This window comes from Procambarus clarkii, chromosome 25 (genome assembly GCF_040958095.1).
Source record: "Procambarus clarkii isolate CNS0578487 chromosome 25, FALCON_Pclarkii_2.0, whole genome shotgun sequence".
Taxonomy (NCBI): domain Eukaryota; kingdom Metazoa; phylum Arthropoda; class Malacostraca; order Decapoda; family Cambaridae; genus Procambarus; species Procambarus clarkii.
The window spans coordinates 9,528,623-9,554,831 of NC_091174.1; the positions used below are offsets into that span (position 1 = coordinate 9,528,623).

The 26,209-nt window shown below is 39.1% G+C and overlaps 3 protein-coding genes across 5 annotated transcripts; 1 reads left to right on the forward strand and 2 right to left on the reverse strand.

Annotated features, from left to right (window-relative positions):
- The first annotated feature begins 2,635 nt into the window (after positions 1 to 2,635).
- LOC123756458 (uncharacterized) lies at positions 2,636 to 7,348 on the forward strand. Its single transcript, XM_045739632.2, has 2 exons — positions 2,636 to 4,244; positions 4,794 to 7,348. Exons 1-2 carry the CDS (start codon positions 3,406 to 3,408, stop codon positions 6,802 to 6,804), a joined length of 2,850 nt encoding a protein of 949 aa, XP_045595588.2. The 5' UTR covers positions 2,636 to 3,405; the 3' UTR covers positions 6,805 to 7,348.
- Positions 7,349 to 9,134: 1,786 nt separating this feature from the next.
- LOC123756457 (uncharacterized) lies at positions 9,135 to 16,049 on the reverse strand. 2 transcript variants are annotated; one of them, XM_045739628.2, is made up of 5 exons: positions 14,692 to 16,049; positions 13,866 to 13,940; positions 11,932 to 12,239; positions 10,751 to 10,907; positions 9,135 to 10,309 (listed from the first exon to the last, which is right to left on the reverse strand). In XM_045739628.2, the coding sequence occupies exons 1-5, from the start codon at positions 14,720 to 14,722 to the stop codon at positions 9,687 to 9,689; spliced, it is 1,194 nt and encodes a 397-aa protein (XP_045595584.2). In that variant the 5' UTR covers positions 14,723 to 16,049; the 3' UTR covers positions 9,135 to 9,686. The 2 variants fall into 2 exon arrangements, with proteins under 2 accessions (XP_045595584.2, XP_045595585.2); XM_045739629.2 differs by lacking the exon at positions 13,866 to 13,940 and having other exon boundaries at positions 14,692 to 16,047.
- Positions 16,050 to 16,660: 611 nt separating this feature from the next.
- On the reverse strand, positions 16,661 to 26,209 carry LOC123756456 (uncharacterized). Of its 2 annotated transcripts, none has more exons than XM_045739627.2 (4): positions 25,912 to 26,209; positions 25,607 to 25,789; positions 18,802 to 19,113; positions 16,661 to 18,276 (listed from the first exon to the last, which is right to left on the reverse strand). In XM_045739627.2, the coding sequence occupies exons 2-4, from the start codon at positions 25,716 to 25,718 to the stop codon at positions 18,104 to 18,106; spliced, it is 597 nt and encodes a 198-aa protein (XP_045595583.1). In that variant the 5' UTR covers positions 25,719 to 25,789; positions 25,912 to 26,209; the 3' UTR covers positions 16,661 to 18,103. The 2 variants fall into 2 exon arrangements, with proteins under 2 accessions (XP_045595583.1, XP_069187367.1); XM_069331266.1 differs by adding an exon at positions 24,846 to 25,108 and having other exon boundaries at positions 25,607 to 26,209.

Sequence of the window (26,209 nt, forward strand, 5' to 3'; positions counted from 1 at the left end):
AACTTGGCTTATTAGGCAAATTGGGCCTTGCATAGTAGGCTGAGAAGTGAGTTCTGGCTACTAGGTACGACATATATATATATATATATATATATATATATATATATATATATATATATTATATATACATATATATATATATATATATATATATATATATATGTATATATATATATATATATATATATATATATATATATATATATATATATATATATATATATATATATATATATATATATATGTCGTACCTAGTAGCCAGAACGCACTTCTCAGCCTACTATGCAAGGCCCGATTTGCCTAATAAGCCAAGTTTTCATGAATTAATTGTTTCTCGACTACCTAACCTACCTAACCTAACCTAACCTACCTTTTTCGGCTACCTAACCCAACCTAACCTATAAAGATAGGTTAGGTTAGGTTAGGTAGGGTTGGTTAGGTTCGGCTATATATCTACGTTAATTTAAACTCCAATAAAAAAAAATTGACCTCATACATAATAAAATGGGTAGCTTTATCATTTCATAAGAAAAAAATTAGAGAAAATATATTAATTCAGGAAAACTTGGCTTATTAGGCAAATTTGGCCTTGCATAGTAGGCCGAGAAGTGCGTTCTGGCTACTAGGTACGACATATATATATATATATATATATATATATATATATATATATATATATATATATATATATACATATCCATATCCATATTAGTTCTCTATTGAAGATTGGCAACTGTGTGTCTTAATATAGGATGTGAGTGTGTGACAGACTTTGATGTCCGTTTTCAGATTATATAAAAAAAACTTCTTTGAAACCTGAAGAGCCTTTCTGAATCACTCAGGAAAGCTAATTATGTGCGAAATATTTGCTGCTCCATATAGTATATCTTTCACTATATATATAATGTGTCATGACTGAGGTCGCTATATTGAGAGCGATACAGCACATGTTCTGTTAAGAGTTTAAAAGCTCTTTCATAATTATGTTAATGTTTACGCGTGTTAAGACACACAGTTGCCAACTTTCAATAGAGAAGTAATATGAAGGGTTAAAGAGCCTCAGAGCGCAATTTGCGCAGATCGCAATCAATTTATAATCTGAATCTCTTATAATATTTACCTTTTTGTATTCTATTAGAGCCTATGGAGTATTGATATTAATTGCTTTTTCTATAACAATAAACAATTAATGTAATAATTAATTTGCTTTTATAAATGCGAATTGGTGAGCCTGCTTGTGCTTCCCCCCTCCCCTCCTTTCCTACGTAACATTTGTTTTCAACCCCCCCCCCCAAATCTGTCCTACCCCTCCCCCCAAATCTGTGCTACCCCTCCCCCCAAATCTGTGCTACCCCTCCCCCCAAATCTGTGCTACCCCTCCCCCCAAATCTGTGCTACTCCTCCCCCCAAATCTGTGCTACTCCTCTCCCCTAGTTTACAACGTGCTACCAGAACCTTACATGTGAATGTTACGTTCATGTCTTGTTCATCTTATTTGAACTGTATGACTGAAATTATTTTAGTGACGAAAGGCCTGGGAGGTGTTTATTAAATATATTAAAAAATTTGGACTGATTCATATTGAATGATGAGTTTAGATTAATGCTGTGTTTAGGCTAGTGGCAGATGGTCCAGCCCTGAGCCTCTGGTCAGACTTATTTACTCCCTCTGGGCTTAGCATGAATATATAATTTGTCTTTAAGGCTTCATAAACAGTGCATATTTACTAGGTGTGAATAAACCAGTATTTAAACATGGTAATTCTATTTTTATGAATGAGCATTCTCATTTGACACTGAATATTGCCTACTGTTTTTTTGTAAACATAATATTCTCTGAAAATGATTACTGTGATTTCTTTATGATTTTTTTTAGGATTCTCGTGATACTGTCAAGTATTAATAATGTTAATTATTACGCTGTAGGTATCAATAGCATTGACAATTTTTACATTTAGATTGTATCAATAAATTATATTTTTATAAAAATTGAGGAATATTAAATAACCTCTCAATTCTCTATTTTCCTTGCATTAATTTGTAATCTAGAAATTGGGCATACCAATTTTGCATACTAATAAAAAGCGATTTAAGAATTGAACATTACACCAAACGTGTCCAAATTTGTAAATTCTTTAATACAACACAGTACAGTGTTCACTCGCTCTGAAACAGCGCACTACTACAGGGCTCTATATGCAATAGCACAGTGCTCCATGACTATGCAACAGCGAAGTGCTCCATAGCTCTATACCAAATAACAATGAACCGCATGTTTTTGTGTCTTATTATGTTTGCTAAAGTGTAGTGTTCCATGGCTCTATTCAATAGCACAGCGCTCCACACGTCTGTATGCACTAACATTGTAAGGCATTCGGTTACATTGAAGCATAATGTTTGAAATTCCCGCCAGGATAGTATGCGCGCGAATTTATGGATGCAGGGTACCAGTGCCTTAAAGGGGTAGAAATAGCCTAAGCTACTCTATCCTTTTGAGATGTATTTTCTTGTTTCAATAAACATACTTGAACTTGAACGCAGAGTACCAAAGTACACTAAGCCTTTACCACTTAAAATAAATAAAAAAATAAAATAAAATGTTTATTTAGGTAAGGTACATACATACAATAAATTTTTACAAAGATTGGTTGACTTATAGGTAGAGCTAGTACATACAATGCCTAAAGCCACTATTACGCAAAGCGTTTCGGGCATAAACTTAGAGGCTAAGGTTTCAGAAAGGCAGACTATTGGAGACATAAATGTACCACAAGTGTAAATCAGACTTTCTATGTTTGAAATAATATGAAAATTATATATTTAAAATATTAGCTAATAATTTCCAATTACCAGCTGATAATTTAAAAAACAAATTGTTACATACTTTTGTTTTCAAGCAGTGAACTGATAACGATAACGCTTGCCTCCATCATACAAGAAAGATTCCTGTGATTCCCATCTGTATAAGAAGCGATTAATTATAATTTGTGTCCATATATATATAGTATCTGTGTAAACCATATAGCATCTTATTAAAATGATTGTAGATGATTCATGTTGGAGAGGAAAAGTCAGCAACTCATTAGACCATAATTGTATTGAAAATGACTCTTATCGCCTTCCATGGTAACATAACGAGATAACGATAAGCTGGGTGCTGCTAAGCTTGTCTGCTCGCCATTTTGTTGGGCTAGTTGTGAAGGAGCCTGAAGTTTGCCTGATCTTTTCCCTGGACAGAGTTTGGCTGCGAGTGTTGTACTGCTTTATCTAGTTCAGCAAACAGTTTGGTTTGCTACAATATTTATAAGTAAACTGAAGTGAATATTGTGTCAAGTGAAGAGAAAACAAACGCGTTTCACAAAGGATCACACATACATCAGTTCATTTATTTGAAAAACTTCTCAAAATGGTCAACTCTAACTTGCAATCTCTGCGTTCAAACATTAACTTCGACAGGTACAACAATTGTATTATTGTTGTGGCTCAGAGGGAGATGTGTCGAGTGTTTCTGTGGCTTTACCACCACCACCACCAGGAGGACCCGCGCCTCTATGTTGGGGACTGTCTGCTCAACACTCGCGGTGGAATGAAAGGTCTTTTTCCCCGGGAAAGAGCCGCTCTGGGCCGACGAGACAATCCGGTAAAAATGGACATCACGCTGCTGTACAAGCTTCTCCAGCGCACCTGCAACCTTGCTGAGGACCCACCAACATCATCTGTTTGGAACAGTCCAACTACGCCAGCTGAGGAACAGAGCTTAGAACACACATTATATAAGATAAAGGAATTGAGAAATGACTTAGATCACGAATCAATGAAATTTGCACACATGACTGAAGATGATCTTAAAGCTCGAGTTTGTGAACTTTGTGACCTGTGCTGCCATATTATACAAGAAACTGGTCCACGCACTGGCCGGACACCACAGGAGATAAATACCGCCATAGACAACATAAAGAACGGCCTTCAGTATATTCAGACCTCAAGGCCAGCCTCGGGTATGACTCCTCAGAAGTTTGCTATGATTGCTAAACAAGAGTACAAGGAACTGAGAGGGACCACGTTAGACACGAGCAGCTCATGTGTCATTCCAATAATTAAACGCTCAATCAGCATGACGGCCATGACACCAGAGGAGGAGGTGTCACTCTCACAGCTGCTCAAGTGGCGGTGTGTGGATGGCACTGTGCCAGAGATCATTGTGGTGCAAGGCGACATTGGTGCAGGCAAGACCTTCCTCTCTCAGTAAGTGGCCATGAAACACAGTCACAGAATGCTTTAAGTATAAACCTATATTCATTTATTGTCAAACAGGAAAAAGACATTAACGTAATGAATCTTGTGAACACAGTTTGTAACAGTATTCATAAGCACTTAAACTAGCGGTGAATTATTTGTATTAAATATGTCAAGAACTGTACAGACATTTGCGCATTTAGGTTGAATTTGTTTTCTCGTAACATAATGTAATTAATTAATTATGTGTCACATATATATTTCTATTCCTGGCATTCAGTCATTATATCCATTATAATATTTGGGCACATGAGGTTGACAAGGTACACCCAGATACATGAAGCCGACACAGGTACACCCAGGTACATGAAGCCGACACAGGTACACCCAGGTACATGAGGCTGGTATAGGAGCACCTGAGTACATGTGACTGACACAGCTATCTATAAAAAGTATTGTTTACACTTTAAGTTTCCAACGCCACATTCCGTTATGAATGTAATATTTTATGTATCTAGCTAGGCAGTTATGATACAGTAACTGAATATTTTTTTCCAGACAAGTAATGGACTCGTGGTTGAAGAATGACAACAGGATTGATGACCTTGCTGGGTGTGACCTGGTGGTGTTAATCCAGTGTCATGATGTGTTCACTCGCGACCTGGTGCGACTTCTGCAGGATAATTTACTGCCTCAGACTATCCAGTGCTGTGAGGCTACTGAAGTAATGGGCATTCTTAACTCTTTAAGGATCCTGTGGATTATAGATGGATTTGAAGATGCCTCAGCTGATGCTAAAGGATTATTAACTCGTCTCTTCAGCTTGGCAGGGCCAGAGCAGACCTTCATTGTGACATCTCGACCGGAATATACTCTTGCGTTAACCAACATCATTCCTAAAGGTAAAAATATTTGTGAAGTAACACTTAGTGGCCTTAGTAGTGACGGAAGGAACGCTCTTCTGAAAGAATTAATACAAAAAAAGAATAGCAATGCATCAGAGTGTACAAACGAATATGAACAATTTAAAATATACTTGAAACAACAAAGTTCAGAAGTTCAAATGGAGCTCAGTAACCCACTTAAGTTAATACTTGCTGTTAAAATTTGGATAGATAAAAGCGAGATTGAGTTAGGAACTACTCTGTCTGACCTGTACAGTGCGATACAAGATGTCCATGTCAAAAATGTAATGGAAAAACTAAGACTCAAAAGCAGCCTACTTGAAGAGGAACTCTTGGAACGAGTTCAGGATTGGCTCAAAATATTGTACAAAGTTGCTTTTGATATGACAACTAAAAGCAGATTTACTATAATTGAGAAAGACGACGAAAAATTACTGAAAGGTGAAGGTCGATGTCTTCTGCCTTCATACGCGGACTGTTTGTCAACGTTCCTAAGTCTCACAGAGGGAGGAAGTCAGTACAAGTTTGTACACAACACTCAACAATATTACTTCGCTGCACAACACATTTGTGCGTTGTTGTCACGTGAAACATTTGATGAAAGCAAGTTTGCTGAACTGTTCAACGTCGATCTAGCTCAAACAGGGCAAATAGATCGTTTTTATGAAGTACTGCTACACACTGTTTCAAGTTTGATTACACAAGGAAAATTGAACAATGATACAACAAAAGTTTTGATCAAAATTCTGAGTCATTGTCAAAACTGTAGTTGGCTTGATGTGGTGCATTATGCTTCATGCACTGACACTGTCGTCAAGGAGGTTAGTAATTACATGCCAGACTTGTGGGGTGTCACTGACGCAAGTGTCAAGGCGACCTTGAAGTTACTACAGTACAAAACTCCCTCTACGATTCTAATTGTGATTCATGAAGATCCAGACAAATTAGTAGATTTAAAACCCTTATTGAAACAGATTGCAGAACATTTTATATGGGTTATATTACGTTTTCAGTATTATTTTAGTAATATAGCAACAGATAAAACATGCGATGATTATTTACGAATACTTTGTGATTCAACAAAATGCGTTGTACATAGCGTTGTAGGAAAACTCAGTCCTGATGGATGTGTGCTTTTATTTCAAATGCCGCATTTAAGATCATTAAACTTAATTGTTCCAACTAAAATAGCACTAGAGATACTTTTAGCTCTTAGTTCATCAGCTGGAGAGTTGGAAGATCTTGCCCTATACATTACAATGACAGATATTAACTCACCGCTAGATATTTCAGCAAGAGGAAACATTAACTTAGACGTACACCTAATCACTGGAGACGTTCATTTAGAGCCATTTGTAAACCTCCTCCGGCGCATCAGTAGTAGATACAGGAACATAGCCTTGTATGGAGCTTCAGCTGAAAATGTCCTTCAGTTCGTCCAAGGCCTTAAAGCAAAGGGTATCAAGGCAGAATGTCTTCTTAGGAATGTAAACATAAACACCAGTGAAATAAAAGGGCAGTTTCTTCTCGCATATGGACCAATACCTATAACTGTTTCAGAGATGCAGTTCATTGAAATGTTGTGCAAACCTGAACTGAAAATTGTTTACAGAGGCGACGTTTTGGAAATGATGTTAGCTATACCAAAGGACATTCAAAACTAGGCTTTAATTCTGAATAATAATTATGATATTTTTTGAGCACTATCTATTGAAAAGCCGTTTTGGAATAATTATTACTCCATTTACGAGGAAAGCTTTGATTCATTTACTGATATTTTGTATATATACAAATTCTTTACAGTTTTAATACATAACAGTAAAGTTTTTCTCTTATGAGGCTTCAACTGAGATTACTAGTACTGTGCAAACAAATATTTTCTTAACATAATAAATGTAAAGAAAGCAATTAATTAAAAAAAAACAATGACTTTTGGTGCCTTATTCCCAATGAGAATTATTTTGAGGTGACAAAAGGCCAATTCCGTTGTGTCAGTTCATGTCAACATGTGACACTATCGCTGCCCCAACACAAAAAAAGTTGTTCCATTACAAAAATTTATTATATATGGGATAATATTAGCAATTGTTGAACTTCACAAGATTGCCATTTAATTAGCTAAATGAACCATTATGTGCCTCTGTAAACCTTTCTACCACCGCCCACGAGATGGCTACGCAGTGCATAATAAATGAATGAATGAATCAATCTCCTGGTCTTATTCTCCTCAGCTCATTCCCCAAGATAACAGCCTCTTGCATCTTACTTTCAAGATTATAAATATTCTGCCTTCTGGGGCCCAGAGGCCAGATTCACGAAGCAGTTACGCAAGTACTTAGGAAAGTTTTTGTTTGTCGTGGCGGTTACGTCGGGATTCAGGAAGGCATTTAAGAACCCAGATCTGGGGCCCAGAAGATTTTGAGAGCAAACCTCGACTGCATGGTCCAGCCACTTAGACTGGTCGGTACAACAGCAACCTCGTTTCTCTCTGGTCAGCGTTCGAACCACGATGATCCAAGTGGTTGATCAGCGTTCCTTCTCCATGAACCTATCCTATATTCCTCCTGTCCCATCCATGTGCTATGTAGTCATACTGGCTTAGCACTTTGCAGTAAAATATTGTATTTATATTATTGTTATTGTATTGTTAAGGCTTAGTTATTGTATTTATGTAATTCTACGTTCATTATTGTACTCTCATTTGTATTTTATATTCTCATTTGACTGGTTCCGTGTTTACATTATTCTCGCTTGACTCATCGCCGGCAGATCAGCTGTGACTCCTAACAACAGGTTGGTGTGCTGCTTCCTCTCCTTTTGCCGTGTAATTTCCCCTTAGTTGATTATCCAATTTGACTATTATTATAAGGAGTGCATTATCTGTGAATATTATGACATGTTATAATTGCAGGCTGTAACTAATTAGTAGTAGTAGTAGGCAATGTAACTTAATTATTTGATCATAAAGCCTCCAGTTAGGTAATTACATTTATTTAGCATTTATTTACGTCACGGTTTTCTGCCTATACTTTCCCATTGGCCCACAGCATATTTCTGAAGATGTACGTGTGTGTACTCACTTAGTTGTGCTTACAGGGGTTGAGCTTCGGCTTTTTGGTCCCGCCTCTCAACTGTCAATCAACTGATGTACATGTTCCTGAACCTACTGGGCTCTTATCATATCTACATTTGAAATTATGGTAAGAGTCTGCCTCCACCACATCATTGCCTAATGCATTTTATTTGTTAATTACCCTGACACTGAACCAATTTTTTCTACTGTCTCTGTGGCTCGTTTGAGTACTAAGTTTCCACCTTTGTCCCCTTGAGTTCGTGTTCCACCCATGCTAAATAGTTTGTCTTTGTCCACACTGTCAATTCCTCTGAGAATTTTGTAGATGGTGATCCTGTCTTCCCTAACTCTTCTGTCTTTCAGTTTTATGAGGTTTAATTCCAGTAGTCTTTCGTCGTAGTTCATACTTTTCAGCTCGGGGACTAATCTTTGAATCTAAATCCGCCAACAAAAAATCCAAATCCGGCAACAAAAAATCCAAATCCGCTAACAAAAATTTCCAAATCCACCAACTAAAAAAAAATCCAGTTCTGCCAACAATAATTTCCAATTCCACCATAAAAAAAATCCAAATTTTATTACAGATTTCATGTTTTCCCCGGCGGGTAAAACATGCGATCGAGTAACGTTTGATCATTTTATCCTTACATTAACTATATTTTCTCAGTTTTGCCTGGAGGTAGGAAAGGGATATTTGATACAAGTCACTTCGTACACCAAACGGTTCGCTTACAGATTGTAAAATTTACCTGACCTTATCCAACTTAACCAAGCTTAACCTAAATTAACCTACCCTGACACAGCCTAACCTTAGGTAAAACATCCTAACCTAACTATATATATATATATATATATATATATATATATATATATATATATATATATATATATATATATATATATATATATTGTTAGATGATACTTGAGGTTAACGTTTGTTAACAGTTCCATAATATGTAAATCTCAAATGTGTTTCTGAATATATTGTAATATGTATAAGTATGCACGTTTCTCCAGCGCAGCCTGGTGGACAATCTCGGGGAACGGGCTCTGTAAGCCGGGTGTGATCCCAATGGTTCAACCTGTCCTAATAGAATGTCGCATTTTGACGTATACTCTGCCTAAGGCCAAAAATTGTACTAGAAATTGGTAGTAGCTCGGGAAATTTACATACTTTCCCGTTTTCTGTTTTGGGTCCTCTGGTAGAGTAGGAATTGGTGTTTTCGTAGGACAGTTTCTTGCCGTTGGGAAACCTTAGGAGGACGGGCTGTTTGACCTTTATTGTTTAAATGGAGCAGCTCTATTGTTTAAATAGAACAGCTGTTCGAACGACCTCAGTGCAGGTGGTTGAACGCGCATCGTGATAAGCCTTTACGAATGCAGTCGTTTTTTGGGTGACGTCTGTGTTACGGTGTTGACCTATGGTGTCAAAGTTTCGACAGATGTTTAGCCTGATGATGCTCCAAAGAGCGTCTAGATGTCGAAAAGATAGGTTGCTCGCTCGTAAACATGTTCCTCGCTGTCTCCCGTGTGCTGCTGTTGCAGTGTTGAGGCGTGCCTGAGGGTTGCTGCTTCAGCAGGGGGAGTGTCCGGTTGGGGCACTGGGGAAACCTGGCAGCTGTGGGTGCCCGTCGTGACCTCGTGCGTGTCGAGGTTCGGTGAGTTCAGGGAAAATTCAGGCAGTGTGCCAACGCTCCCGACGGAGAACGATGGGCTGGTAGGCACGGATGGGACCGTAGCTGGCAGGACCACTGAGCTGGGCATGGTGGTGGTACTGCCAAAAGAAAATTTAGATGAGATGGATGAGGTGGAGAGGGCAGCCGCAGCTCGTTCACGTCTGTGTAGGAAGACAGTGCGCGGGGAGGGCACTGGCTTCCTCTGTTGGGGCTTGGGAGGCTGCGGTTCCTCCTGCAGGGGCGCGTTTTGGCCTGTTTCTTCGTGAGAATACTCAGCCATGGTCAGCCTTTTGTGACTCAGTATCTTGGCGATCCTCCTCCTGCTTACTATCCACACCACACCCGCCGATACCAGCAGCACACTCACCAAGGATGCGGTGGTCATAATACACTTCCAGCTCTTGCAGATGCTGGAAACATCTGTAGGAGATCAACGTGTGATACATAAAAACATCAAAGAAAATTGTCTGTGGGAATACCTCTCGATGAAAGAAATTGCACATAACAAGGTTAAGCTGACATACATTAAAACCCCGAGTATATTGAGGTATGAATTTAATACATTTCCGGAAATATACAGATAGTAGTAGGCCATATAATAATAATAATAATAATAATAATAATAATAATAATAATAATAATAATAATAATTAGTAATAATTAATAATAGTAATAATAATTAATAATAAAACAGAATAAGGATAAGTTGAGTGTATGGACAGCCAGTAACCCTAACTGTTATGGAACAGACTGAATATGTGAGTAACACTTACCATAATAACGGCAGGTTGAGTGGGCGTGGCGGTGACATTAACTAGTAGAAAAGGACAGAATGAGTGTGAGGTGCTCGACAACACTCACCACTGACGCAGGATAGGATGAGTATGAGTTGACCAGGCGGGGTACTCTCAACTGTCAGGTTGATGGCGCCAAGATCAACTTCACAAAATTCTGATAACAATTTTTCCACTTGATCTCCAGTTGTATCGTGGACCAGAAGTTGTTGATTTGACGTGATCTGAAACAAATTTCTGGAACTGTCATAACTAATTTAATTTGAAGTAGGATGATTAAGTTTGTATTTCTAGTTGAATATCTAAATAATGGGTGTCAATACATTGGCTTTGTTTGGCATTTATACAATGATGAATTCAGAAATTATCATAGTCTGAGCTATGTTAGCTTATCATAGGCTAAGTAATGTAATGTCAATCCTGACCTTAAAAGCTTCCTAGAAGGTTGTAACAACCCATGAGCACCACACCAGAAACAAATACCTATTTGATATTCCAAGAGTACGACTTAATCAAACTAGAAATGCACTACAAATCAAGGGACTCAGAATGTGGAATGACCTTCCCAATCATGTTAAAGACTGTACCTCTCTCAACCAGTTTAAGATAAAAACTAAGCACTACCTAATTAACTCCATGTAACCTACCTCACCCCTAAAATGTCAACCCATATCTGCTATTTTAAACAATGCTGTTTGTCGACCAAATTGTATATTTGCTAGTTTTTCTGTCATGTTCCCCCATTTTTTTAATTTTATGTTATCTCAACACAATTTATACTTTAATCTCAATTAGAATTAAGTTTTAGTCTTAGTGTTTTTCCTGCCCGAAACGCTTTGCGTAATAGTGGCTTTAGGCATTGTATGTACTAGCTATATCTATAAATCCATCAATGTTTGTATCACACATTGTATGTATGTACTTTACCTGAATAAACATTTGAATTTGAATAAGCGTGTTAGTGTCAATAAAGCCACATCGACATTTTGAGGGCTCGAGTTTGCAGTCATCTACAGTGTTTTTGTAACATGAAATGTTCAAAACTGTTTCTGTTTTTATCTGCGATTGCCTAGGTAAGAAAACTGTGTATTTGAAGAGAAGAAGTGATAAACTCTCAAGAAAGAGAGAGAAGACTCCTTGCTGCCACCTTGATGTACCCGTGTAACAAGAAACGAGAATCTCATAAAGACCAGCATCATTCCTAAGTGATGCAAGAGACAAGGCAGACTTATGTCCGCCGAGACATACCTGAAGCTTGAAGAACCGAGATATTCCAAAGGAATGGCCGTCGCTCCAGGAGATGATTGTTCTCGCAGGGGTATTGTTGAAACACTGTATTTCCAAAGTGTTGTTTTCGCCAACATTCTCTGTTCTGTGGTAGATGCGGACGAAGGCTATCTGGTCGTCTTCTCTGTTGAAGGTAAAATTGAGGTTCCAAATTGAATTATTAGCCCGAGGACGGACGCCAAGCTCGATGTCCAGGACCTCGTGCGTCCCATTCATGTAGCGAGAGAGGTTGAGGGGCATTTGTTCCATCAGTTCCACCTCCCGGCAATCTGTAGACCACTCAGTTATCAGCGCCTCTTCCTTCTCTCGTCTCCGTTTATATTGTTTAATTTCATGTGTCTTAGTTTTCATATTATTTTGATAATTTAACATTGTGATAATGAACATTTTTAAAATACAATTATTAAACTTTGACACTCCGATTATGACAATTTGATATACGGTTAATGAACTACTTTACGTACACAAGAGTGCTTGGAAGGGGGTGGGGGGGGGGGGAGGAAGGGAATTATCAGGGGAAGCGCCAAGCCATTACGACTATATAGCACTTGGAAGGGATCAGGATAAGGATTTGAGATGGGACGGGAGAAAGGAATGGCTTCAGTGGAATCTGAGGTTGTTGATTGATAAAGATTAAGCCACCCAAAACGGGGCACGGGCATGAATAGCCCGTAACTGAGGTTGTTTAACTTTACCAATTCATAAAACAGGAGGTAAGGTGCAGGATTGGGAGTTCCTTGATCGGTGGTTCGAGTAGCCTCCTTTATCCAGTTGATTTTTTCATCAGTATTATTAGTATTATTATTATTATTATTATTATTATTATTTTTATTTTTATTATTATTATTATTATTATTATTATTACTACTACTACTACTACTACTACTACTACTACTACTACTACTACTACTACTACTACTACTACTACTACTACTACTACTACTATACTACTACTACTACTACTACTACTACTACTACTACTACTACTACTACTACTACTACTACTACTACTACTACTAGTTTTCTGTCAAAATTATGCTGTATAAGAGAAAATGAGAAACGGAAATGGCAGCAGCAGTGACACAAATAATCACTCGTGAAACGCGTGAGTGATTCCTTGAGCTTGCTTTGCGGTCTGTGTTTTTGTTGGCCGTGGACTTATATTGCGATCCGTGTGCTTGGGTTGCTGCTCCTGCTTATATTACAGCCCGTGTGCTTGTTGCTGTCCGTGTGCTTGTGTCGTCGTTCGCGTATTTGTGTTGCAGCGCTTGTGTAGAGAGCTGGTGGCCATTGATACAAGCAAGCACGCATGCAAAAAAAACTGAGTTCAAACGTTGTAAGGAATGAAGGAAATGAATTTGAAGAATGTACACATCTATCGTTTGTTTTAGCCGAGCAACTGGATTAACATGTGTTAAGATCCAGATATACGAGGGATGGTGGAGTGGACTTGGCGCTTCACTGATATACCAAGCCGTCCTCCTAACAGTACGTCTTATTTTGACGTATACTCAACCTAAGGCCAAAAACTGTCGTCCTTAAAAATGGTAGCAACTCGCGAAATTGACCTAATGTCTCGTTTTCTATTCGTGGGTCCTCTGGTAAGTTTAAGGTACTTTAGTACGGGAGTTTCTTGAGGTTGGGAACGGTGGCGAGAGCAGGCTGGATAACTGGACCAACAATGTTGTTGACAATGAAGGGCACTATGCTGTATGCAGTGGACTGAAGCAAGCATCGATGCTGTAGCCACTGGAGTGAACCAAGTAATGATAGCGAAGAGTGAGAGGAGAGTTTTGGCAGCACCTGATATTACAGGAGGAGAACGGTGCACTACACCTTACACAAACACATGGTGGTGGTACAGTGTGGCGTGGGTCACATCACCCTTCACTTACCTAACTCCCTCGAGCCACACCTTACGAAGAGCTCAAGTTGTGTCAGCAACAACACCACCAGAATTACCTTCATCTCTGTAACAAAATTATTACACATTCTTAAACTGCTGTAATGTTTGCATGAAAAGAGTTGTGGAGGATAATTACACAGGTACACGAGAGCGAGGGAATCAGCGATGCAGAGAGCACATAAAGCATCTTAATGTACATACTTATCAGTTCCTAAAGAAATTTTAATATTTACATCTACAATTGCCTTGACTTTCGTCGACCGTTACAAACCGCATATTTCGTGTTCAGACTGATTCACTACTAAAATATAATTAAAATGTATTCAAGATTTATACATTAAAGCATTTACAAGAAATATAGTTTTTATACATATTTACAAGAGTTCTTACATTCTTGTACAGCCACCAGCACGCATAGTGTTTCGGGCAGGTCCTTAATCCTAATTTTCCCCGGGATACGACCCGCCAAATTGTTTAACAACCTGGTACCCATTCACTGCTGGGTGAACAGAGGCTACAGTTAAGGATTAGCGCCCGGACAATCTTCCAGAGCCAGGATACGAACCCAGGCCAAAGCGCTCGCGAAGCGCAGGGCAAGTGTCTTACCGCAGCGCCACGGGGACTATCCGTTTAGTGTTAATTATCGAAATAAAATACTAATACACCAACCCCCTGGAGCGACGTCACGCTGGTTGTTTAATGGTTCAGATGCGGGGGCTCAGGAGCTGGAACTCACTCCCAGCAAGTACAGATAGGCAAGTAGATCCAGTACAAACCCAACAGACCAACTAGCACAGGCGAGTCGTATATCTCACCAGTAAACAATGAGCATGAAGGACGGGACATCTGGTGGCAGCTTCCCCAGCCGCGCCTCAGCGATCACTGCCTCCTAACACATGCTTACATGTGCCGCTCTAGTTTTGGAATAAATGTTCAAATAAATTAAAATGTATATACTCCCGCTTCCGGTTCCTCCGCTCTGTTTTTCATTGTCCCTCCCTCTTGCTGTCTTCCTCAGGCGCCATCTCCCTTCCTCTTTCTTATTTTCTCGTTTTCCTTCCCTTTCCTATCCTGTATCCCTCTGTATGCCTTTTTTCTTCTCCTTGACACCCTTCTTTATCAGTCTTTCTCCGACCCAACATCTTTACATCTCCCTCTCTTTACCTGTCACCTTTCTCCGCATCTCTATCTCTCCTCCGCATTTGCCTCCATCTCCGTCTCCCTCCCTTCCTCTGTCTCTTTCTCTCTCTCCCTCCTTCCCTTGACAGATATCTATGGTGAGGAGATATGCATCGTGATAAAACTTTGTTTATGCTCTCAGAGGCGGAAGTTGCATCTGAGCCACGAGAGATTAAGATGATACGATCTTGTTTGTTCCCCAATATGTGTTGGGATTCTTCACACTGTCAAGATGCAATTTCAAACATTTTCTGATGCTGTACACAATTTGAAACGAAAAGAGAAGTCGTATTCAAGAACAAATGAATAATTGATCTGTGTATATTCCAAAACTAAGCAGCTTGAAAACTATATAAAGTTAATTATTGAATCTATAAACAACATTTATTTGAAGAAATTTACTTCAATAAAAAATAAGAACTTTATTTGCATAACATTAGCACCCTAAAGCCCACATATGCTCATCTTAGTTAACTCTTCAATAAAACTAATAATCTTTGAAAACGCATCCGTACTACTCGGTACGGACAAAAGCAAAAAGCCGTCTGTACGACTTTGGCACAAACAGAGATACTAATAAACTAGTTAAGGGGTTTCCGTTCAGTGTCGATAATAGTGAATCCAACGGACAAATTTAACGTGATTGATACATCACATTAACGTGATGTATCAATTATAAAATTTGTTGGAGCCATGAGGAAGATTTGAACCTTGCACATTTGGTCCTCCCGAGCACACGCCTTAAACCACTAGGCTATAAAAAAAATAATAATAAAAAACCACTAGGCTACGATATGTTACAAAAAGTAATGTAACCTAACCTGGGATTCAACTGAATTCTCTAGGGGTTCCTGAGGCATCTTCTGATAATATATATAGTATCAATATATGTTTTACTGGCCTAATGGTAAACTACACATTGTTTGAAAATATATATTCACCTTTCAAATTATAAACTGAACGTTACTCACTTTATGCCAAAAATGTAAGTGATATAGACTGCTTTATACCTCTCACATAAGTAATTACAAATAAAGTTTAGGATTCTGAATCCTAGGAAAGGCTACCCAGTGGGCAAAATATGCAAGAGTAACGTTAGTTCAACGCTGAACCAAGGGTGATAACGCTGAATTGACGTTGCTAATGCACATTTTGTCCTCTGGGCAGTCGTTCGGCCGAGGAGGAACCTGGATAAACGCAACAGCTATCTGCCCCCTGACACTGCTAAACAAAATAATCCCAGAGTGTATCAGTAAACACCTAGAGAACTGAATAATTAATCTGGGTATAGAACTCTTAGTCTAGGCGTGCCGTAAACAAGCTGATTCACAATTTATTACTCAAACGAACCAGAGTATTGTCTTTGGGTTTCTGGAGAAATTAATGCTTCGTGAATTGGTTTTGTTAAGTGCCGAACCCTCTGAATACCTGGAGAGTTCAAGCAGCACTCAGGCATTAGCTGTGCAAATTGCAATACTACATATAAATTGTAATTACGTGTAATTACGTAAGTCACACTATAATACCCATGTGTGGCTTAGTCTTAATCAAATCTGCCGTAAGACTTCATGTAGCAGTAAAGTTAAGAGGATAATGAAATGCATGTTGTTAACAACAACAATATGTATATTCTCAATAAATTACAGTAGGTCAGTAATCCGCGAGGTGAAGCTGGAGCCGGGGTGTGCAAGAGGTGCTGCTGCCCCGCGTGGCCAGGGCTGCTGAGCGACCTGTGACAGGACAAACACAGCCCGTCCTCCTAAGGTGTCCCAACGTTGATTGATTGATTGATTGATGAAGATTAAGAATAGCCCGTAAGTGGTAGATTTTTTGGAGTGAATGTGATTTCTATGGGGGGTAGAAATAGCCTAAGCTACTCTATCCCTTTGAGATGTATTTTTTCTTGTCTCAGTAAACATACTTGAACTTGAACTTGAATGTGATTTCTCTATGTCAAGAAAACGGTCAATTTAAAGTGTCCTCTCCTAACCTATCAGAGGATCCAAAATATGAAACGGAACAGAACGTCGCTTTCGCGAGCCGCTTCCATTTTCAAGTACAATTTTTGGTTTTATGTAACGCATACGATCGAAATGCGACGTTCTTTGTTAGAGGACAGGTTGGGCTACAACTCTCCCAATCCTGATCACTCCACGTTTAAGCTCTGCGACCAAGAACCGGGTCATGATCTCACACTACATTATTGAATGTACATTCATTAACCTGCCGGTATGAGGTACCTGTAACTTTGAAATATATATTTACTTCCCTGTTCTTCACTCCCTTATAATGCACCTAAAGTTTGCCACTGCAGGCTACTATCACATCTTCCTGTACGATTAACCATCCTGTGAGATACATATTTTTATTATCACTTAGCCTGCTCTTGACACAAACTATAAAACCCTTCATATAATGTACAGTAGGGTAGCTGCTTGAATGTGGAAGCACCTATGTTGAAAAAGGTGTCTTGTGTGGCGAGAAGCAGCAGGTACCTGGCGTCAGGGTAGCTTGTATTGCTGGAGAAGAGACGTTCCCCTGATGCTGGTTCGAGGCTGGGGTTCCGTTTAACTGGTTCTGGGCCAAATCAATCGGTTCTCGCAGCTCAGCTAATGTAAAAAAGTGCCAGGCGGGTTTGAAACTGGTGCATCAAGGGAGAAAAGCCCACTAATGGTGGAGGATATTATTATTATGGCCAATCACATAGCTCGTAGGAACACCGAGTGTGTCATGCTATTAGTGCTGGTAAGATGAAGTTTCGGAATGGTTACTACAATTACAACAAGCACAGAACCCTCCTCAAGGCCATTTTTGTTTGCAAAACAGTGAGAGGAGCTGGAGCCCCCTAGAGCTGAAATTGATCATATATTACTTCTCATAGCCTTGTTTACATAAGGAGTTTGTGGAAATTGTGACCAAATTCTTAAAGGGTTATCTATATATTCAAACAGATACGGATTAAATTAATTTCTAGGGTAGTTACTCGTGAAGAAACTGACGCTTCAAGATCTCATTTTCTGTGGGAAGTGGGTGATAGGTCTCGGTTTTCTAGGCTAACTGAGCGTTACCTCTGGAGCGGCGTCGCCAGGCCACGCCTACCCCTAGGCCTACCAACAATACCACGCCCATGGCCACGCCCACACTGATCAGCACGATGGTGATATAGGGGTACGGTACTGTGCCCCACCACGCCCACGCCGCCTCCGTCGCCTTTTGTCTGTCTGAAAATATAATAAATGGGTGGAATGGTAAGCAGGTGTCTTCCATCTTTTTTAAATTTTTGCTTCCAGCCAGAAAGCAAGTTTATTGCCCAGCCTCCACACCCCACATTGGCACCAATGATCTCGTTGTTATGACGCCATGTAAACTATCGATCAGTCACCGAGCTTGTGTCGTAAAGTGCAAAATATGAATTTTATATTACAGTGAATTATATAGCAACCATTTGACCAATCCGAACACATCCATCTAAATAATTGCCGCCCTTATCAGAGACATGAGGCCTGTACTAATGGTTATTGAAAGTTTCCTTTAGTTCTGAACTAAAGCAAACTTGTTGGTTGGCCTATTTAATAACCTTCACACATCAAACAATAACTAATCAGAAACTTTTATTACTATATTTAAATTCAATACGTCAAAGGGATGTCAAACATGTTCTCATTTCGGAAGCAGACAACTTTTGACATATTGTTAACCAGTGTTACCAGAACGACAAAACTCGTTAATAAATTACAAACACTCACTCTGATTGCAGGAGATAAAGCCGTAGGAGCCATTGCTCAACACCATGAACTCGTCCTTACAGTCTGAGGCTTCTGGCTGGGTGTCGTCGTCATCGTCCCGCTGCTCGAGGAATTGCAAGGTATTGGGGAGAGTGGAGGAGACGACTTGGTACACCACCCCGGCTCGGAGCCCGCACGCCTCCATGTTGTGGGTGACGCCATAGAACGACAACCAGAACTTTGGGGAGAGGGACACCTGCTTCTTCAGGTTCAGCCAGCCAGGTCTGTGTAGACTGACGGGATGACGATAAGGTCGGCTGGGTAGTGGGCAATCTGGGAGAAGGTGAAGGTGGTCTTAGTGATGGAGGTTGGGTGTGTTTAGTGGTGGTGTTAATTCCCGTTGTCGGGGATACGAAGACTGTACTAAATCTTATAGAGGTCCGCTTAGGTCAACTACTTACCTTCCTTTCACAGCTACAGCCCATAACCCTTGTTTAACTCCCAGGTGCCTATTAAGTGCTAGATAAGCAGGCGCGTCAGATGAAAACGTGTCCAATTATCCAGGCTGGGTGGGGTTTGAACCCGGGTTGCTCGATTGGGAACCGAGGACGTAGATACTGTCCTACAGAACGCAGTTAGTGGTGATTATGGGAGTTAGCAGTAATGGCAATGGAAGTATCTGCGGTCGGGTTAATGGTGGCAGGTTATGGGGTTAATAGTGTGGCTGATTGATTGTACTGGTCGCTGATATTATAGGTTTCTGCGGTGGGATGTGTGTGTACGCTTGGGTAAACTGCCCATACAAATATGTTTTAGTAGGCATTTATAAACCCACGTAACGAAATAGGAAAGAATTACTACTCCGGACACAGTCATAATTCCGACACAGATGTACTTCGGGTGACTTGTGACGTAAGTGTTGGTCTGTAGTTTCTCACGAATTGTTGTCGTATGACGCAGGCTTTTGGTGGGTATTTTCACGCGAATTGTTTGTCATGTGACGTCGACATTCGTAGGCATTTCCCCAACAAGACGACTGGCAACGCAATATTTTCTTTGACTGCCCAGTTCTCATAATAATAATAATAATAATAATGATAATATATTTGCAAGAAGGTACTATGGGTTGGTTAGATTACATAAGATTGGTATGTTTACATTCATGCAAAGCCACTAACACGCATAGCGTTTCGGGCAGGTCTTTAATCAAACATGAAGATTAAGGTAAGATGAAAAGGGTTTAGCAAGGTTTTTGTATCTACAAATAACTACAACATAAGTTGACAGAGGTGATTACACTGGTATAGATATATGTCTCAAGTACTGATATTGGGGAAGTGGGTAGTGCAAGGTATAGTGTGAGTTTGAAGCACAAGGTAGTAAACTATGAAGATCAAATTAGGTAATTTTTTATTTTACTTTTGAACAGGGCATGGGTTGGACAATTTTTTAAATCATTAACATTTAGATTAGCATTTAGGAACAAAGTTTTGTTCACGTAGATAGCACATGAGAATGTGTGGAGTGAGTGTATGTTTAGCATGTTAAGGGACTCATAGTTGAAATGACATGGTAAATATGATATAATATATATGGTATGGTAGAGTCCACTATTATCGGGGACAGGAAGCCTGCTAGACTTAACAAGGTTTCCCCCTAGCCAAGGGTAAGACTGTCAGCTTGATCACCCATCCGGTGCTGGCCCTAACGTGTGTGTGACCGAGTGACGTGATCAATTACGAAGGATAAAAATGTGTACACAAGTGTACACAAATGTACACATATATATGTCTGCTTACACCCACTGTTCTAAACAGTATTGTGTGCCAGGAAGGCACATCCGGACGATATCTTAAAGAGTTTCACAGACACCATTAACACATGTACCTGGTGAACTAAGTCAAGAGAAACACGCAGCACAACCTATACTAACATTCTTCACTATAAACAAAATTAAGGCAGCATTAATGTACACGATAACTATAGAAAACGAGGATTTGGAGTGTAAACATTACAGGAAAAGCAGCAAGGAGCCCAGCCTGAGAACGGAAGAAGACAACATAAGAAAGAAACGCAGTAACTAGCGTCAAGTGACGGGCCCCAGAGGAAGCTGACGACTGAGCCATCTGGCTGGGATCACCAAGGAATTCTAGGAAGACAATGCTGCATCTTCCGTTTCTTTATATTTGCAGTTTATATATATTTAATAATTGCAATTCGTCGTGGTAATTTATTTGTGGTATCTGTCATTTCCCGATTTCCAGCTATACATCCATATATGTATATATATCACAGGATATCCACTCACAGGATATATATATATATATATATATATATATATATATATATATATATATATATATATATATATATATATATATATATATATATATATATATATATATATATATATATATATATAATGTGTGTGTAGCGGTTGAGTCCTTTATGGAGATTTGGAAATGCCATCTTCGCGAAGGACAGAGTACTTAAAAACGACTGTCATTCCTAAAGCAGGACGTTTGGCTACCCTATCTGGACGTTTCTGATTGTAATTGGGGCTGAACATTTGTGAGAGTATGTGTGTGTTTGTGTTTTGAAGGGGGGAGGGAGGGAGGGAGGATGGCGAGAAGGGAGTGAATGACCTGAGTGGTGGTGCTCGCCTGAAAGACTGCACCTACTATATCCAGGTGTTGTTGCTGTTTTAGATTCAGCTACGCTGAACACAAAGTTCTAAGCATCACAGGCTGTGGTGAGCCCGTCGTACTTACCTGGCACGGGAGATATGCTAAATCCAGTTGTGGATCTTCCTTACAGTCTTTCCCGCCCTCTCGTGGTTATTCCTTTGCTTACATTTCTCCCCACCACAATAATTATTGTGACTCATTAGAAATATAAATTTCTAAGTCATTAGAAATGTGTGTAGAATAATAAATCCCACATTGTTTGAGTTAGGAAAATACTATTTGTCAAATATAGATACTGTTCTTAAAAGATTCCCCACATATTGCACCCGCAAGATAACGTAAGATTTTAAGGGTTGACAGATGTTAATCTTGTTTGAAAAGCTGTTCAATTGAGACAGTTAAGCAAGTCCCAGCTGTGTCTGGGTACAAGTGACAGGATGAACAACCCAGCGGGTTTTCTTCCTATTGGGGAGTGTTATACATGCGGCTATGGCAGTGTGTCTACTCACAGGATAAGTGGCGCTGCCCAATGAAATCGGCCCTCGGGGCAAAATTTAAAAATTTAAAAAGAATAATTATCGTTAGGTGACATTATGAAGTATTTTAACGAACAGTTTCTAAAGGAAATGAGTAGTTAACAAATTGAAATTGAAATTGAAATTGAAATTGAAATAAGTTTATTGAGGTAAAATACACACAAAGGGATGAGGTAGCTCAAGCTATTCTCACCCCGTTAAAACGTGCATCGGCCGGGAATCGAACCCGGGCAAATGTGGTTATTAATAAGTACATGCCAAACCAATAATTAGATATTAAAGATAAATCAATAAAATAATATTGAATCGATAAAATAATATACATTATAGATAAAATAATAGAGAAACAAAACAGATATATACGAAATATAGAAGAATAAATACAATCAAATAGTTAATAAGTTTCTGGCAATATAGAGAAATGAAGCCTGATGTTACTGCAGGTGCAGTCTACACTGAGGCGAGGCTCAGTGTTGCCAGATTGGGCTACAAATAGCGAATTGGGCTACTTTTGGGAGCCCCGCGCTCCCAAATTTTTAATTTCGCTACTTGCTACTTTTTGGGCTAATTTAGAAGCAAGATGTGCTAATTTTGGGCTATTAATGTTAAGAATGTACGATTGCGAGTTACATGAAAGTAACTAAGCTATAAATAATTGTGATTAATAATAATTGTAAATATTAATTAATACTAAATAATATTATTTAATAAATTAGTCCCAATTCAAAGCAGTTTTCTTCCAAGCACAGAAACTTGTAAATATAAATACAAGATAATAGATAGATCGATAAATAAATAGACAACTTTCAAATATTGCACCAAGTAATGGCGAGAGGAAAAAACTAGACAGTATACATTACATTTGAAATTAATAATGGATGAATGGTAATAAATTGGTATATGTTTGTATGTATACCAGACAAAGTCCATTTAATGGCAGAATTTAGCCATTTTGTGTAAAAACTTTTATATCTCATATTATTAATTATAACAGTAATCGAAAAAGTCTTAGTTTGTATATACAAGAGATGAAACAGAGAGCCATGAGCTAGAGCGATGTGCTGAGTCCATAAGGAGGCCAAGCTTCCAGAAATACCTTCCTGTGATTGGCTGTTGCGGGGAATACCAACACTCTTTTATGAATAAAACTTAAACTAAGAAATAGGTCCTTGTGCACAACAACAAGGTTGTTATGAAAAAGAACAACAACTTCTGTTTTGCACCTGACAGAAATCTCCATCTAACTGAATAATTTACTCGAATAAGAGGGCAGAGCAGTGTATCATTATTTGTGTCAAGGCAACCCCCAATAATGACGTCACAAGTTAGGTAGCCAGCCCATTTTTATATAACATTTGTTATATCCTGCAATATTTAATTATCACTTTATTAACACTTTAAATAATTAACACTTCACTTTTTGGGTAAATTAAAGTTAAAGCAGAATTCCATAAGCAGGACTGTTGGGCTAAACTAAGATGAATTACTAAGTGGATGGCACCTATAGCTGATTCCTTCCTGTGATTGGTGGCTGTTGATGGGAATGCCAACGCTTATATGAATAAAATGCAAAATAAGAAATACGTCCTTTTGCTCAATAACCTTGTTGTTGTACAAAAGAACAACAATTTCTGTTTTATACAAGACAGAAATTTCCATCTAACTGAATAATGTAGACCAATAAGAGGACGGAGGCATTGTATCGCCGATATTATTTGTGTGAGGCAACACCCACTGATGACGTCACAAGTCAGGTAGCCTATAGCCCATGTTTCTGTAACACTCGTTACATCCTGCAGTATTTAATTATCACTATTAATACTTTTAAATACTTAATATTTCACTTTTTATGTAGATTAAAGTTGAAGCAGAATGTCATAAGCAAGGATGGTGTGCTGAATAAAGAGGATTTATTAAGTGGATGGAGCCTTTAGCTGATCCCTTCCTGTGATTGGCTGTTGTGTGAATGTCAACAAAGAGTTTCTACCAATGATATGTCATTTATTATGCACCCCATACCATCTGTGGGCGGAGCTTGGAACCTCCTACCCGAGCACAACAACCCACCTTATGGGTTGCTGTTTGGCTATTTATAGTGCGTTGGAAAAAATAGAGATGGCGTTAGTTGTATTTTGTAGGGTAATTTGTTATAAGTGTAATTTGATGTCAACAGATGGCGTAAGCTGTATCTTATGGCCACTATTGACCAGCCAGTTGATAGTGTTCTCTTCTGCCGACAGATGGCATCAGCTGTGTTATTATTACTTCCGAATTCCCTTTAAACACTGATCTACAAATCCCTTGTCTTATGATAAGGTTTTATACCATTTATGATAAATATTAGATAATTGGAGTTATGCAATTACTTTTATTTATCAACTGTTCAGGATATCATCATATCACGTCTGGTTAGGACGTACTGCTCTCGATTGATTAAGATTAAGCCACCCAAGAGGTGGTACGGGCATGAATAGCCCATAAATACTGCTCTTGTAATATTATTCAGGGGGTGGGGGAACTATTAAGTGAAAGCGCCAAGCCATTGCGACTATATAGCACTCGGAAGGGGCCAGGATACGGATTTGGGATGGAACGGGGAAAAGGAATGGTGCCCAACCTCTTGGGCGGTCGGGGATTGAACACGAACCTGTAGGAAACGAGACTGTCGCTCTACCGTCCAGCCCAAGTGGTTAAGCGTAATATTATTAAAACAACAATTTATGCATATAATAACAGCATTTCACACTAAAAATACTTGGATATATCGAAATTTGGTAGTGAATTCCAATCTAGGAATCTCCTATGACTAAACTGTACTTTTTAATTATTTTTATGTACTTACTACTTATTATCAAATTATTGAGTCACTTCTGGGGTGTGAGTTTTCAGTCGCATATAGTCCTGGGGACCATTCAGGCTTGTTTGCATTTGTGTTCCTCACGTGTGCCCCAAAGAATGAGGTGATTTGATAAAATGCTATGCCCAAGATTACCATCCGAGTGCCGGCGGGGAAGTGGTTCAAATAGCTTCGGCTATCACTTCCTTTTGTCCGGTCGTGATGGTCAAGCGGATTAAGGCGTCCTGTAGATACCAGTTGTGTTGCTCCTGGGAGTATGGGTTCGAGTCACTTACAGTCATATATATATATATATATATATATATATATATATATATATATATATATATATATATATATATATATATATATATATATATATATATAATATGTGTGTGTGTGTGTATGTGCAGAAATAATATTAATACAACAATTAACATCGTGTAGTGTACTCTATATATCAAAATATATTACTTTGAAACCCATATCATTCACTAAAAAAAATTGGGCTACTCTTATTACAAATTCGCTACTTTTAGACCGTCAGTTCGCTACTTTCAGCAATTTAGATCTGGCAACCCTGGCGAGGCTGCCGACCCAGTCATCAGTCACTCAAGTAATATCTCGAGGTCACGCAAGTCCTCCTGCCTCTGTGTGCCACACGAAAAGCACCTTGAGAGATTCTGTTAAAACACAGAATTAAGAGTTAAACTAAGAGTTAGGTTACACAAGGAGGATATTCTCAGGTGTGTGTAGTTATGACTTACCATGAAGGGTCCATGCTGGTAACTCTGAGGTGGCCGCTGGAACAGAACACTCTCCCCGTAGCACCGACGTTAATATTACACACACTAGTAAGGTGTCGTACCTCAACCCCATTGATTCCTGTCTTTACGAGTTCTTATATATTCATTTAATAACTAATTATAGTCTCTCGCTAATTTCTGGTCCTAGAAAAACAATTTAGGACACATTATCCAATGCCGTAAATTATTAATGCAGCCAATTACATCCCATATACACACTAGAAACACAATTAGCTTAAATTCCGACTAAAATATCTGAATATTACACAACGTTGTGTAATTGAGTGACTGGTAGGGAGAGGTGAAAGGCTTGCGTGCGACAACCTCACCGGACGCTGATACACTGGTAGGACTCATCAGGACGCCCTTTCTTCTCCACCCTGAAACAAACCAACGGTAATCCTACCTTCCCTCCGGCACACCACTCTCTTGCTGCGCCATATACTTACTACGCTCTAAGGCGTACATTCTGTTTTAGGCACAAGAATTGTAGGATATATTTTCGCTGATGGCTATGAAGTGGCAAAAACGGTATATGTGAAGCGAGTCATTTTGGGCGACCAG